The following is a 16,732-nucleotide window of genomic DNA, read 5'->3' on the forward strand; positions in this document are numbered from 1 at the left end:
TGAAATGAAAAAAAAAAGAAAAAGCCTGTCAACCTCGAGTTTTATGCCCAGTGAAAATATCTTTGAAGAATGATGGTGGAAATAAAGATATTTAAACAAAAACAAATTGTTACCAACTTTGATTAAAGATAATTTAAACCAGCTTCATTCGTTGGAAGTTTTTGTGATGATAGAAATATTCTTTGTGCTGTTCAGTATTGTAGTTATAAGTTACATAGGACTGGTGAACTCTTGAAACGTGGCTAGTGTGATTGAGGAACTGAATTTTTCTAAAATTAAACTAAATTTTAATTTAAATGCTTGCATGCACCTTAGTGCAGTCCTAAAGTATATACATCAGGTAGAATGAAACCCACATGGTCAAAATAAAAGGTATGAAGGGCTGAAAAAGAAAGTGATGTATATTTAGAAAATGAAAAGGAATAAGGATTGTATAGAACAGTAAAAATTATCTAATGGATTAAAAAACAAGACAGAAGCAGAACGGAAATGAATGGGATTCTAGATTCTGGGGTCCTTGGCTAGAAGGAGGGTAAATTTTTTAAAAGAAGTGGAAAACTTTAAAGATATAAAAGGAAAGAGTATGATGAACCCCACATATTCATTACTTAACTTCAACAGTGATCAACTCATGGCTAATCTGGTTCAACATACATCCCTCAATTTATAACAGATTTCAAGTATCACATCATTTAATCTGTAAATATATTGTTTTTAATCCTAAAATGTTATAAACTTAAACTAAATATCGTCAGATCCAGACAGTTTCTTCTTATCAATATTAATATCTTAATACACATTTAAGCAGTGTTTCAAATCTCCAAATGATCTTTTAATTTATTTTAAATTTAGGGCAGTTTTAGCTTCACAGCAAAATTGAGGGGAAAATAAAAAGGTTTCTCATACACCATCTTCTTTCCCCATACGTGTATAACCTCTGCCTTTGCCAGTATCCCCCACCGGAGTAGTACATTGTTACAATTGAACATGCATTAACACATCATAATCACCCAAAGTCCATAGTTTATACATTATGGTTCATTCTTGGTTGTGTGCGTTCTATGGATTTGGAAAAATGTACAGTGACAAATATCCATCATTAATGGTATCATGCAAGTAGTTTTTCAGTGCCCTAAAAAAGTGACTTTAAAAAATTTACATTTAGTTTCTTCAAACTGAATCCAAACAGAGTCCCCACATTGCGTTTGATTGATGTGTTGGTTGGGTCTTCTAAACTCTGTAGGTTTTGGGGGAAGGGGGAACTAAAGATTTTTATTAACTTTAGACTTTAATGCATGGTATGATATCTAGGGGGACCACTAAAGAAAGAATATAACTTCCAAATCAGTAGATGAGGTAGAATGTTAAAAAAGAAAATCAATCTGAAAGAAGACAAGAAAGAACAGAAACTGAACAGAGAACAGTGGAAAGCATACAATACGATGCTAGATTTAAACCTAGGTAGATAGTACTTAAAGGTAGAAATGTCCAAATGATCCCACAGGTATCATCCTAACACATGGCACTATCAGCCTGAAATATTTTCATAATATTTGGTATTCCTGTCTCAGTTCTTCCCACCCACTGTGTATTTCCCACATAATAACATGAGTTGTTGTTCAGTCACTCAGTTGTGTCTCTTTGTGACTCCATGGGCTGCAACACGCTAGGCTTCCCTGTCCTTCACTATCTCCTGGAGTTTGCTCAAACTCATGTGCATTGAGTTGATGATGCCATCCAACCATCTCCTCCTCTGTTGACCCCTTCTCCTCCCCTCAGTCTTTCTCAGCCACCAGTGTCTTTTCCACTGAGTTGTCTTTGCACAGTCAGGTGGCCAAAGCATTGGAGCTTCAGCATCAGTCCTTCCAATGAATATCCAGGGTTGATTTCCATTAGGATTGACTGGTTTCACCTCCTTGCTCTCCAAGGGTCTCTCAGGAGTCTTCTCCAGCACCACAGTTCGAATTCTTTAACTCTCAGCCTTATTTATGGTCCAACTCTCGCATCCGTACATGTGTAGTTTTTTTAAAAACTAATTCAGTCACACCACAACCCTTAAGTTTAAAACATTCTAACATCTTCCTAGTAAACTGAATACAATCCAGACTCCCTAGTAGTGCCTATAAGGCCCAAAATGTTCATTTGGGCTTTCATGTAACATCTTATAGAAAAACTTGAGCGAACTTTTTGGCCAACCCAGTGCTTGGCCTCTCTCTGGATCACCAGGAACAGTCAGAATTCTTAGCTTTAAGCACCAGAAACCACCTCTGCTGAATTTTATAGGAAAGGAATACATCACAGAAAGAAACTGCTATCGTTACTGTCATTGGAATCTGCTGCCGCTCTTGTCATAATGTATTCCATGTACTTCCTGCTTTTTTAATGGCACTATCATCTAAGTTAAATTCCAGCTTAGATACTTCTGTTTTGGAGAGGAGATCATATGACTGTATCCCAGTTGCAAGGAAAGCAGTTATCTAGTTTCAGTAATAGGTGGAGGTTTCTGCCTTTCAAGACTGATGAGGAGAATTCCCTAGATGTTGAGTTGCTAAAAGATCATTATATCCATCATGGTGCTTTTCTCTGGGATCCTTTCTTGCCTTGCCTCTTCCTTCATTTGTGTCTCTACTCAGATGTCACCTCCTCAGGGAGGCCTGTCCTTAGACTTTTCTTAAATGGCAGTTCTCTGTCCCTAATCCAACACTCTCCATGTTCGTACCCTGCCTTCTATTTTCTTCATAGCAGTTATCACTACTACTACTTTAACTAGTTGATTGATTAATTCATTGACAGGCTCTCCCTTTACTACACAAGCTTTGTGGGGTTAGGGACCTGTCTGTTTTTGTTTGCCTTTGTTTTGGAAGATACTGTGTGCTAAGTAAACGTTTGTTTAATGAATGAAGAGGAAGTGTACAGATTATGGCATAAATTGCTGATAAAAATGGAAAGGTAGAATTGTTGAGAAGTTAGCTCATTTAAGAAAAAGCTTATTGGGGAAGAGGAATGTTTGAAATGGGTTGGTTGAAATCTGGGATTTGGAGAAAAGGGTCGTGACCATTGCAAATGGGAAATATCATGAGGTCTGGAATAAGGTGGGCTTGTATGGAATGAGGAAGAACTATTATATTCTGATGTCTGTTGGAGATTATTAAGTGGGAGGTTAGAAAACTGGATGAAATGAATGTATGAGGTTGAAGTAGTTGATACAGGAACATATATTGTAGGTTGAAATTTTGACTTGATTGCTACAGAGTAAAAGGTTACTCATTTTTTTTTTAAATTAAAAATAAAATAGTATTTTCACATAGCTGAGTACTGTGTTGGTGTAAAACAGAATTTGATTTATACCTTTTTTTTTTTCAGATTCCACATATAAGTGATATCACATGATATTTGTCTTTTCTGTCTGACTTCACTCTATATAATCTCTGGGTCCATCCATGTTGTTGCATATGGCATTATTTCATTCCTTTTTTATGACTGAATAATTTATTATGTGTGTATTGTTTCACATCATGGTTTTCTCTGGATGTGTGCCTAGGAATTATTGATATTTTTATTTTGACAGCATTTGATATATATTGTAGGGTAAAATCCGTAAGCTTTATGCTTATGTGTGTACCTGCTCAGTCGCTTCAGTTGTGTCTGACTTGTGACTCCATGGGCTATAGCCTGCCTGGTTACTCTGTCGATGGATTACCCTGGCAAGAATATTGTAGTGGGTTGCCATTTCCTTCTCCAGGGGATCTCCCTGACCTGGGGACTGAGCCTGCAGCTCCTGTATTGGCAGGCAGATTCTTTACTGCTGAGCCACCTGGAAAGCCCTTTATGTTTATGTATTAGGAGGCAATAGAGATACTAGCTTTCAATTCAAAGAAACAAAGCAAAAAAACCCGACAGTGTTAAATTGAATTATAAATGTCAGTATGAATTTATGATTTAAAATATTTATTTCTTAATTCTACCCAAATATATATTTCTTTCTTAGCTCTGTCCATTGAAAAGACCTAGAAAAAGTGTGTCCCTTTGATAAAAATGAGTACTGCTCTTGCTCCAGTTTTGGTCTTTAAAAAACTTCTACTTAGGATCCAGAGCTCCTCAAGAAATGACTGATTCCAGGATTGTGGCGGGAAACATACATAGTGCAACTGGAACATGTTTTGTCAGAAGTGGGAAAACTTTCACAGACACAAAAGCCAACCTGAAGAAGCTCATGTCCAAAATTGAGACAGATTGAAATGAAAAAGAATAAGGAGAGTAATGTATAGAAATAAAAAAAAAAAAACCCAGAATAAATGGAAATGGCCTTTATACTTGTTCTTTACTCTGAAAATCAGTAAACATTTGAACTGCCTTTTTAGTAGAAACTATATTATAGTTAATGAGGAATGTCAGATAATAAATATAGAAAGAATTATAGAGTTGGAAATCACAAATTGTTACAATCTGTTATGGAGTAATTGACTTGGGCCAGGATCATTAATGGATGCTTAAAGTGTTAGTCAAAAGGTTCATTGATAATTGAATATTCATATGGTGTCAAATCAAATCCACAGAGTTCTGGTTGGTCTTGAAGTAATATGATAAAACTTGACACATACACAGTATCGTTATGCTTTCTGTTGATGGATATTTAGTTTGCTTCCATGTCCTAGCTGTTGTAAATAATGCTGCAGTGAACATGGGGATGCATGAATTTACTTAGAATAAAACTAATTTTGGAGAAGGAAATGGCAGCCCACACCAGTATTCTTGCCTGGAAAATCCCATGGACAGAGGAGTCTGGCAGGCTACAGTCCCTGGGATTGCCAAGAGTTGGACATGACTTAGCGACTAAACCACCACCAAAACTAATTTAGAGGTATAACAACCAGATGTAGTGTTTGTCAGCTTTAAAGTACATTTGTTTTTAGAAGGGAGCAGGATGAAGCAAGATGGCCAACTTAATTTAGCATGTGGGTGATGGGCACATGGGTAAGTGTGTTTGTGTACACACTTACACACACACACATATATATACACATATACATATACTTTTCTATATTTGAAAATTTTTGTAATAAAAACTTTTAAAGTATTTTTCTGTTGATACTTAAATCGCTTCTAGTTTCTTATTCATTTTTTTCTATTACAAAAAGTATTTCTATACACGTTCTCATACATGTTGCTCTCTTTGTACACATGCTGTAGAGTATACGGAAATGGGCTAGCTTCCTAGCAGTGAAATCTCTGAATCAGTGGGTAGATGCTTCTTCAGCTGGACTAGGTACTGATGAATTGTTCTTCAAATGATTGTACTGATGAGAATTTTAGAGAAGGAGGTCATGAAATGTATGTCTTTTCTACTAGATGATGAATTCTTTGAGGGTAGAGACTCACATACATTTGTGTGTTTAGTCGCTAAGTTGTATCCGACTCTGCAACCCCATGGACTGAGGCTGCTAGACTTCTTTGTCCATGGCATTTTCCAGGCAAGAATACTAGAACGTGTTGCCATTTGCTAACTCCAGGGGACCTTCCCAACCCAGGGATAGAAGCCAAGTCTCTTGTGTCTCCTGTATTGGCGGAAGTCCCCCAGAAACTCACATATAGAAATACTTAAATTGAATGAAATTGTATTTTAGGGAGATTGCCTGGCAGCAGGCTGGAGAAACCACAGTTAGGTCAGCTAAGAGGCTATTGTGATGTTTAAAGTATGAAGCTATGAGTGTACAGGAGTAGAGGTAGTGGAGAGGAAGGAAGGAAATAGAAATCTTGGAAAGAAAAGATCAAAGTGTATTCATTCTTATTGTTGGATATTGATGCTTCGCTCTTGTGCCTTACAACAGCCAGCAGTTGGTTGGTTTCACTTTATAGTAAACAGGTAAGTTATGCTTTCCTGGTTAATTCAAAACTGTGTACTGGTCCAGGTCTAATAGAGTTCTAGCCTTATCTCCATTCTATGCTTATACTCATTTTCAAGCCTCAGTCTCTTTCTGGGATAAATACATGTGATTTAAAAAGAGACTAGTAGTTGAATGAGGTAAGGGACAGTGAATTGCAAAGATGAAGTAGAGTCCAAAGTAGAATCTATGGATGCTTCATCTCCAAATCAGTTTGTGAAGTCTTATAAGGACCAAGGCTATATCTTCCTATAGTTTTTAGAAGGAAAGTCTATCCAGTCTCATCATTTTCTAAAAGAATGCCATATATATATATATTTAAACATATGCATGTTTATATATGTATTTTTTCCAGTTTTATTAAGATATAATTGATATACTGCATTGTATAAATTTTAAGGTAAACAGCATAATGATTTGACTTACATACATCATGATTACCACAGTAAATTTAGTGAACGTCCACCGTCTCATATAGATACAAAGTTTTGTGGTGAGAAGTCTTAGGATTTATTCCCTTAACAACTTTTATATATAACATACAGCAGTGTTGGAGAAGGAAATGGCAACCCAGTCCAATATTCTTGCTTGGAGAATCCCATGGACACAGGAGCCTGGTGTCTACAGTCTTATCAGATCGCAAGAGTTGGACACGACTGAGCGACTAAGCACACACAGCAGTGTTAATTATATTAATCATGTTGCACATTACACCCCAGTGCTTACTTACAACTTCTTATAACTGGAAGTTTGTACCTTTTGATTATTTTCATCCAACCCTGCTCTCCTCACCCCTACCTCCTGTTACAACAAATCTGTTTCCTTGAGTTTGTTTTTGAAGTATAATTGACCTACAACACTATGGTAGAATGTTGTGTATAGATGCCCAAAGGTGAGGAGAAGAGCTATTAATATATTCTGCATTTTTTGGTCTCTATTTGAATAGAAAACTGTTACACCTTTAAAGGTCAGAGCCTTGAGAATGGGCTATCCTGTATATTTTTCTTTTTTTTGCTACGTTGTAAGGCATGTGGGACCTTAGTTCCCTGACTAGGGATCAAACCCATGCCACTTGCAGTGAAAGTGCAGAGTCCTAACCACTGGACTGCCAGAGAAGTCCCTATAGGCAATATTCTTAACTTGTAGCAAAAGCAATAGAATACAAGGTAAGGTTAAGGTAAAAGAAGCAGATCCAATATGGAGTCAGATTTGTTTTCCTCTATTACAGTATCTTTTATTTATGAGTGTGGGTGGGAAATGGGCTGGGCAAAATCTGTATTTAAGCTCCATGGTGGTTGTGTGGAATTTTATTATACTCTTGTGACTGTTTTTATATATACTCAATATCCATAAAAAAGTAAAAAAATATAAAGACTACAATATTCCTGTATGATATATATTAATTTAACCATTGTTTGTAGTAAGGCATTTCAGTGTTTTCCTATTTTAAATAACACTGCTATATATTCATTGATATTTCAAATAGTTTTCTTGTGATTTCTGTGAGTGGAATTACTAAGTCAAAGTGAAAATTTAAAAAGCTTTAGATGTACATATAGTGTTAAATTTCTTGATGAAAAACTAGAAGAATTTTATTGGGTTTATAATTGTACTCGTTGAGCATGTAGGTGACATTGCAAATTTTATTCTAAAATTTTGAGTGAGACAAAGTTTATTATTAAGTATATTATAGTAGGCTTACATTTTCTAAGTGTTTTAATTCATTTTATTTTTTGAGTGTTAATAACGGTTCACGGAACTAATACTTCAGCTTTATGGAGAGTTTTCATGTCCAGTAAATGCTGTAATTCTCACAATAGCTTTTTGAACTATGAATTCAGTTCGGTTCAGTCACTCAGTGGTTTCCGCCTCTTTGCAACCCAAGGGACTGCAGCTCGCTGGGCTTCCCTGTCCATCACCAACTCCCGGAGCTTCCTCAAACTCAATGTCCATCAAGTCGGTGATGCCATCCAACCATCTCATCCTCTATCATCCCCTTCTCCTCCTGCCTTCAATCTTTCCCAGCATCAGGGTCTTTTCTTTTTTTTGTGTACATGCTTTATTTGTTAAAATACCATTAGATTATTCCTCAGGATAAGAGCAAAGATCATCCCCTGCGGAAACTTAGGATCTGTGTACAGCATTTTACAGAACAGAAGACAGCACTAGCTGAAGCCTGCATGCTGGCCAGAGAAGGGTGTTATGAGCAGACTCAGCAGGGAAGTCTGTCCGGGAAGGGAGGTGCCATCTGAATCAAACTCCAGTTGCCATCAGGGCAAGTCTTGTGACGGTCATGGATTGGAGGCAGTTTTTGGAAGGATTGAGGACAGCACAGGGGTTCTATGTGTCTTCACAGCTAGACCTCAGGCTGAGGTACCATTAGGTCAATGTCACTCAGATTTCTGACCAGCCACACTCTTGCAGCAAAGAGTCCCAAATTGAGAATCAAGTTCCTCTGGAAGTCATTCCTGTCGGTGCCAAAGCGGTAGACACCCTGGAGCCAGTCTGCCACATTGTCTGGAATTTGGGGAGCTTCGTTTGCTGAGCCCACAGTGGTCATGCTGGCCCCACTGAAAGCCATAGCAGCGCCTCCGCTCTCTGTAAGAACTCTGAGTTAAGTTCAGTCGCTCAGTCGTGTCCGATGCTTTGCTACCCCATGGACTATAGCACACCAGGCTTCCCTGTCCATCACTTTTCAAACTCATGTCAGTTGAGTCGGTGATACCATCCAACCATCTCATTCTCTGTCGTCCCCTTCTCCTCCTGCCTTCAATCTTTCCCAGCATCAGGGTCTTTTCAGATGAGTCAGTTCTTCACATCAGGTGGCCAAAGTACTGGAGTTTCAGCTTCAGCATCAGTCCTTCCAATGAATATGCAGGACTGATTTCCTTTAGGATGGACTGGTTGGATCTCCTTGCAGTCCAAGGGACTCATAAGAGTCTTCTCTGCATCACAGTTCAAAAGCCTCAATTCTTTGGCGCTCAGCCTTCTTTATGGTCCAATTCTCACATCCATACATGAGTACTGGGAAAACCATAGCTTTGACTAGACGGACCTTTGTTGGCAAAGTAATGTCTCAGGTTTTTACTATGCTGTCTAGGTTGTTCATAGCTTTTCCTCCAAGGAGCAAGCATCTTTTAATTTCATGGCTGCAGTCACCATCTGCAGTGATTTTGGAGGCCAGGAAAATAGTCTGTCACAGTTTCCATTGTTTCCCCATCTGTTTGCCATGAAGTTATGGGACTAGATGCCATGATCTTAGTTTTCTGAATGTTGAGTTTTAAGCCAGCTTTTTCACTCTCTTCTTTCACTTTCATCAAGAGACTCTTTAGTTTCTCTTTGCTTTCTGCCATATGGGTGGTGTCATCTGCATATCTGAGGTTATTGATATTTCTCCCAGCAATCTTGATTCCAGCTTGTGCTTCATCTAGCTTGGCATTTCACATGATGTACTCTGCATATGAGTTAAATAAGCAGGGTGACAATATACAGCCTTGATGTACTCCTTTCCCAATTTGGAACCAGTCTATTGTTCCATGTCTGGTTATAACTGTTATTTCTTGACCTGTATACAGGTTTCTCAGGTGGCAGGTAAGGCAAGAGACATCCATCCTGTCTCTTGAAGAATATTCCAGTTTGTTGTGATACTCACAGTCAAAGGTTTTAGTGTAGTCAATGAAGCAGAAATAGATGTTTTTCTGAAATTCTCTTGCTTTTTCTATGATCCAGTGGATGTTGGCAATTTGATCTCTGGTTCCTGTGCCTTTTCTAAATCCAGCTTGAACATCTGGAAGTTCTTGGTTCACGTACTGTTGAAGTCTGACTTGTGGAATTTTGAGCATTACTTTGCTAACGTGTGAGATGAGTGCAATTGTGTGGTAGTTTGAATGTTTTTTGACATCGCCTTTGTTTGGGTTTGGAATGAAAACTGACCTTTTCCAGTCCTGTGGCTACTGCTGAACTATGAATTACAGAAATTTTAAACAAAATAGACTTTTTTCAAATTAATTACTTGTAGTAATTTCTGTTACCACTAGATGGCCCTCTCAGCAAGTACTTTTGAACAAAAGTAGCTGGTTTATAGACATTTTGAAGTTCCTGTATAGATCTTATTAACATACATTTTAACTGGAGTTTAAAAATGGTTTATATCAGATTATGATAAGCTGTTTTAGAATTAGTAAAGAAATTCAAGAGGAAGTTTTTTTCAGTGGGTTTTGTTTGCTCTCAAGAAGAGAGTTTTAAACTAAATGGCATTCAGTACATAACATAATATATTTTCAGTAAATATTTTAAACCTTCATTAAAATTTAATGACTTGAATTAGGCTTCTCCATTTACTTGTGGGAAAGATATTTGTCACTTTGCCAAAGCAAAAAAGCAGTCTTTTCTGCTAAGTCTTTAAGTGATTTTATATAAATCTAACTCTTTATCTCTGAGGATTTAATATATAGATAATGAAGTAAGTAAACTGATGGCTCGATGTGGAGCTATGGTCCCCTTGGTCAATTTTGTTGTCCTAACAGAACTGAGTTCCTCTAAGGGTCGGAATTATTCTACTGTGGTGTTCATGGTTCCTGTCTGATGAGAAGTTGGAGTGAAATTGCTATATTTTAGTATTTTTATCATCTTACCTTTTACTCTCTTGACAAAAAAATTAGAGCATCTTTGATTTTGGTCTTACTTGATCTCACATGTATGTTCTGTTGATTTTTCAATATTATTCATTAGTTTTGCTTTTATAATAAATATTTTGTTTTGCCCACTCTCCTAGCCTGAAATGAAAGCTATGGTTAATATTATCTGTACAATTTAAAAATCATTGTATTTCCCTAATTTCAAGATAAAGGGAAGTAGAAGGAAAGCAGTTTATAATAATATGTGTATTTCAGTATGTGAGTACTGGAGCAGATTATACTAGGTGAAGCAGAAGGTAGTGAAATGCTTGTACCTGTACATAGAATCACTATAAATGTGATAACTGTGAAAGCTGGTTACAATATAGTATTATATTGGCGATTCAGGTACCCGAGTGGTATTGGCATTGGTGACATCATTTTCCAAAATGGTGAAAAACTCTTAAAGTTCTGAATGAAAGAGAGAAATTGTTGCATTCTAGAAAATTTGGGATACATTAATACATTTTGTTTACTTATTAGTTATTTCTAGTTTTAGATATATTCAGTGGGACCTTTGAAGGTCAACCAACATGTGACAGTTCTTTGTATACTGGATTATTCCCTGCATTGCTGGACCTCTAGTATCCCTGACACTTGCCCTTTAAATGCAGGTTAAGTGTTCATCCCATCCTTCCTCCCAAGTTATCCCTAAAATGCCTCCATATATCCAAAGGACCCATCAGGCAGTATGTGTGCTGAATGAATGCAAATTGATTTATTACTATGTAAGACATTTTAAAATGCATATTTGGGGGAAAGACTTATTTCATGTAAAAGCAACTTAATATGAAATTTTGGTCATCCATTACTATCTTTGTTAGGTAGTATGGCCAGTTTAGATTTGGTGTGCTTCTGTAGAACATGGGTCTTTCTTTTTTACCTTATCCTGCCTTTAGTGTAGGACATTATTGTATTATTGTATTATTGTATACAATACAATAATACATTATTGTATTATTGTAGATTCTTTGCCTAGTGAATATGATGTTAATTCACATCCAGCTGGTACATATTCCCTAGGAAAAATTCTTCATTGAAGAACAATAACCTCTTTTGATTTTAGTATTTTTAGTGGGATAAAGGAATATTTTGGGTTCCAGTGACTACAGCAAGTTATGAATAAGAGAATGGGAGGAAAAAGAAAAGAATATCAGAAATTAAAGGGTGAAAATGTTGTGTCACAAAAAGGCATATAAAAACCCCCACATAAAATACACAAGAGCATGTGATTGTTTTTCTTATTCTTCACATAGGTTATGTTATAAATTATTTGTATTCTTACAAATTGAACAGCTATAAGAAATTCTTTCCTGTCTAGTGACAAATGCCTGTTTTGGACATAAGCATCTCACCTAGTCATTGTGTGAGCCTCCCAGTATTAACATCTATTCCTGGTTACTTTTTGTTTGGTATTTCTATGTTATGAAATCTACTAAAAAATAGAATAATTTAAGCACAAACATGTTCTTTCGGGGACATTTTTTAATCAGCCCTTTTAGATTTCCTAACACCTCTGTGTGATGCATTCTGTTCCTTTCTGGTATAAATAACCTCTCTGATCTCTGTCAACATCCTTCTCACACATATATGCTTTTCCCCTCTTCCTTGATAATACTTGTTCATAGCAGACTGGGATACACTAATCAACCTGACACTCCTCTCTTAAAGTTTATTTCCTTCAACTCCAAGAGTGTTCACTTTTTGAGACAAATTCATACGCCAGTCGTTTCTTGTGTAAATTTAAGGTGTGTCTATCTTCCCTCCACAACAGCCTTCAGATTCTCCCTGTTGCCTTTCCCGTGGATACATATGACATCACTGAGCAGGCTTTCTGGATTTGGGAACTTTCTTCTCCTTTGGATTCCAGCATTGCTGATACTTTAAAATCTTTCTTTCCCTACGTATTCCTGTTATGCTTTTTCCCCAACAGATATTTCAGTATTTCTTATTCAAGACAATACACATACCCACTTGCTCCCTAGACTGTGACATTAATTTTTTCCAGATACCTTGTATACCTTGTATTCAGGATTTCAGGTACAGGGCATACTTACTTTATAGATGCTTAGTGAGACACATACTCTATTGATAATACTATTAGACTCTCTTTTCCTTATTTTCATTAAATGTAAATTGTGCCTTTTCTGAAAGAACATACATGCAAATGCCTCTACAAGGATTGAAAATACTTATTTTCGAATTCTGAGCACATTTACTGTACAAAAGAAAGTTATGGTAGATTTATTTTAAATTTTTACCAATTAAAGAGGGTAATGTATTTACTTTACTTCTCTTTATATTTGTGAGATAATTTTGTTGCTGCAACTCCTCCAGTGAAAACAGTTTGTTGCTACTTTTAAATTCTAGGCAAGCTTTCTCTGCCTCTTACCTCTTCTTTTTTTTTAACCAGCTATGTTCGGAGAATTCAAACTAATTTTATTGCCCTAGGTAAAAATTTAATAAAAATCTGCTTCCAAAGTTCAAATAAAAATTACTTTTGTGTGATCTATAGTTTCAGATTAACTGTATCACAACCTTTTAAAGAGATAATTGAGAAATGACTTATTAATAAAGATAGAAGGGGAAAGAATCATGTCATAATATATAAATGGAGATGTTAAATTCATCTGTGTTTTGTTTAGATGTCCCTGGTAGATTTGGGAAAGAAGCTTTTAGAAGCGGCACGAGCAGGTCAAGATGATGAAGTTCGTATTTTGATGGCTAATGGAGCTCCTTTTACTACAGACTGGGTAAAGAGTGATTTTAATGTTGTGGTTTTTTTTTTTTTTTTTCTTCTTGTTCTCACTTTTTGTTTTTCCAGTTAAAAGTTTAGTTAGTATTGTGTTTATAAATGGTGAAAAGTAATTTTTTTCTTTGCAAATTTGTTTGCAGTTTTAGAATTATAGCTAGCTTTTTAAAGAGAACGGTTCATATAGTTTTTTAAAAAAATATTGGACAACCTTATCCAAATATTCTGTCCAACCATGGATTTTTCCTTAAATTATGGATTTCAGTAATGTAGGATGAATGTAAAATGTAGCTGCTTGAGATTTAATTTAAAGGCCTTATAAATAGCACAGGTAGAATTTATAATTTAGAAAAAACAAATTTGGTATTAATGTTATAATTGATTCTAAAAAGTAAAAATGTTTGCATTTCAATTGATAATTATGAAACAATTACAAACATGACCCAGAAGGAAGAAAGGAATGGGAAGGAGTTCTTGGTAACTATAGAAGGCAATTGTGAAGAAGATAAAAACCATAACTATTCAATTCTGCAGGTAAATCAAAAAGGATGGTCTTGGTAGTATGGAGGGTTAAGAATCTGATCTGGATTAATTCTCCCACTGGTAACAACTAAAAATTCTGGAGTTTTGATTTTGTTGTTTTTAGCTTACTTGTTCCATGTTCTTTTTTTTTATTTTATTAGGAACAAATTTTTTTATTATGGAAAATTTCAAACACATTAACCCCTGCATACCCTTCAAAAATTATCAAATCAAATGAGTCTTGTTTTCTCTATAGTCCCACTTTCTTTCTTTATTTTGTATTATTTTAAAGTAAGTTTCAGGAACCATTTTGTTTCATGCATAGATTTCAGCACCTGTCTTTAAAAGATAAATATTTTTTGACTGAATATTAAAAAAAATATTGTTAGTGCACCAATGAGTTAGATAGGGATTATCAACCTGAAAAACCAAGGGAAGGCCAGAGCCAGAGAAATTTCAATCTTAGAACATTTTCCGACTCAGTACATTTATTTGCCTGTTGGTTTTCCCACCTCCCTGGCATAGGTGACTTTAGAGGAAGACCTGAGACTGCTCACAGAGAGAAGTCTTATAGAGATCCTTTCCCCATAATACTGGAATCCCAGAGAGATGTAACTTCATGGTAAGGGTAAACCAGAAATACCCGCTCCTTCCTCCTGCCTGCCCTTGCCCCTGTTGTTGGATACTGCAAGACAAATGAACCGGCCTGATCCAAGTATCAAATGGAGAGAGGAAAATTTTTGTTGATATAAATTTGGAGTCAAATATTTGTGGCCTTAACTCACACATACTTATGTATTCTGCAAAACCATGAAGTGAAAAATGAATTTAAGGTGGTCTTTGGACTGGAAGTTCCCCTAGGTTTCTGACATGAGCAAATGAATATTCTTTCTGGAGGAACCTACTTCATCCCAGGCTTTATATCCACAAATGAAATTCCATGGAAAATGAATGGTCAAAAATAATTGAAGACACAGGGACACAAAGCAACTTGGATAATAACCCACTGGAACAACTGATAGCATTAAGCAGACTTATAAGGACTGTAGATAAGATTTTAATAACAGATGAGGAGCAGCTGAAGAGAGAATTAGTAAATTGAAACGTAGAAAAAAAAAATCATCCACAGTGCAGCACAGAGAAAAATAGAAAATATGAAAGATGTCAGGAGTCATGAAGGCTAGTGTGTGAGAAAGTCTAACATATATCTGATCATAAATCTACAAGGAGAGTAAGAATAGGGCTGAAATTATTTTTAAAAGATAATGGTTTAGATTTTCCAAGACTGGTGAAAGATGGTAGCTCACAGATTCAAGTAACCCAGCAAATCTCCAGCAGGATTAATAAAAACAATCAGTACACATCTAGACACATTATAGTGATCCTGTAGTACATCAAGACAAAAAAGTCTTCAAAACATCAATGAGGTATCACCTCACACCTGTTAGAATGGCTATCATCAAAAAAAAATCTACGCATAACAAATGTTGGCAAGAATGTGGAGAAAAGGAAATTCTTGTGCACTGTTGATGGGGATGTAAACTGGTGCAGCCACTATGGAAAATGGTGTGGAGATTCCACAAAGAATTAAAAACAGAACTATCATATGATCTAGCAGTTCTACTCCTGGGTATCTTATCTGGAAAAAATGAAAACTCTAAATTTGAAGAGCTGCATGCACCCCAAGGTTTATAGCAGTGCTATTTATAATAGCCAAGATATAAAAGAAATCTGAGTGTCTACCAACACAAAAATGGATAAAGATGTGGAATATTACTCAGCTATAAAAGAGAATGAAATTCTGCCATTTGTAGCAATGTAAGTCAGAGAAAGACAAATACTATATGATCCCACTTGTTTGTGGAATCTAAAAATAAACAAATGTATATAGCAGAACAGAAACTGGACTCACAGATATAGAAAACAAACTATTGGGGAGAGAGAAGCCAGGAGGGACAAAATAGGATGTAGGATTAAGAGATACAGACTACTATGTATAAAATAGATATGCAACAAAGATATATTGTATAGCACAGGGAATTGTAGCCATTATTTTATAATAACTTTTAATGAAGTATAATTTATAGAAATACCGAATCATATGCTATATATCTGAAACTAATATAATACTGTATATCAATTATATGTCAATTAAAAAAAAAACCTTGAAAAAACACAAAAAACCTTAAGAAAAATTAATGTCAGCAATACATAGAAATTCCCATGACAGTAATGACAAAGATAGGGCAAATGGCTTGATATGGTACTTTACTAAAGCAAAAGTTTAAATGACCAATAAACATGAAAAGATGCTCAGCTACATTGATATTGGGCAAATGCTAAGTAAAATCATGAAATACTATTGCATATTCACCAGATTAGCAAAAACAAAATTAAGAAGTCTGGCAGTACCAGCTATTGGTGAGGAGATTGATATATTGATACAAACATTTTGGAGGACAATTTGGCAGTACCTTGTAAGTCTGAATATGTACCTGCCCTAAGGAATAGCTATTGAACTTCAAAGAATATTCCCAAAGGAAACTTGTTCATATACTTGAGACATGTATAAGGCTATTTTTAATAGCAGCATTATTCATAATAACAAAGAATGGAAATTTTAATGTTCAGCAATAGATTGGTTAAATTAATTTTGGCTTATTCACTTGGTAGAAAGTTACAAAGCAGAGAAAATTAGTGAACCACACTTAAATTCATCAACATGGGTGAATCTTACGATGTTAAGCAAAAGAAGGCAAGTCTCAGGGAAATACATCAAATGTGATTCTATTTAAATAAAGCTCAGCAGGCAAAACCAAAGTATATTACTTAGAGATATATAGTAATAAAAAAAAAAGCAAAGTAAAACAATGTTTACTCCAACTTCAGGGACTGAGGGA

At 35.7% G+C, this 16,732-nt stretch overlaps 1 protein-coding gene across 10 annotated transcripts in view; it reads left to right on the forward strand.

Annotated features, from left to right (window-relative positions):
- Positions 1-16,732, forward strand: part of GABPB1 (GA binding protein transcription factor subunit beta 1) — a 59,538-nt gene that overhangs the window by 15,718 nt on the left and 27,088 nt on the right. For 8 of the 10 annotated variants that reach the window (XM_020895850.2, XM_070469288.1, XM_020895853.2 and 5 more), the window contains one exon: positions 13,204-13,311. In XM_020895850.2, the coding sequence (XP_020751509.1) occupies positions 13,204-13,311 (108 nt within the window). Of the gene's footprint in view, positions 1-5,623; positions 5,864-13,203; positions 13,312-14,357; positions 14,455-16,732 lie in introns of those variants that run through there. The other 2 variants (XM_020895852.2, XM_070469290.1) reach the window with 2 other exon arrangements.

The sequence above is a fragment of the Odocoileus virginianus genome, chromosome 6 (genome assembly GCF_023699985.2).
Source record: "Odocoileus virginianus isolate 20LAN1187 ecotype Illinois chromosome 6, Ovbor_1.2, whole genome shotgun sequence".
NCBI classification, from domain to species: Eukaryota; Metazoa; Chordata; class Mammalia; order Artiodactyla; family Cervidae; genus Odocoileus; species Odocoileus virginianus.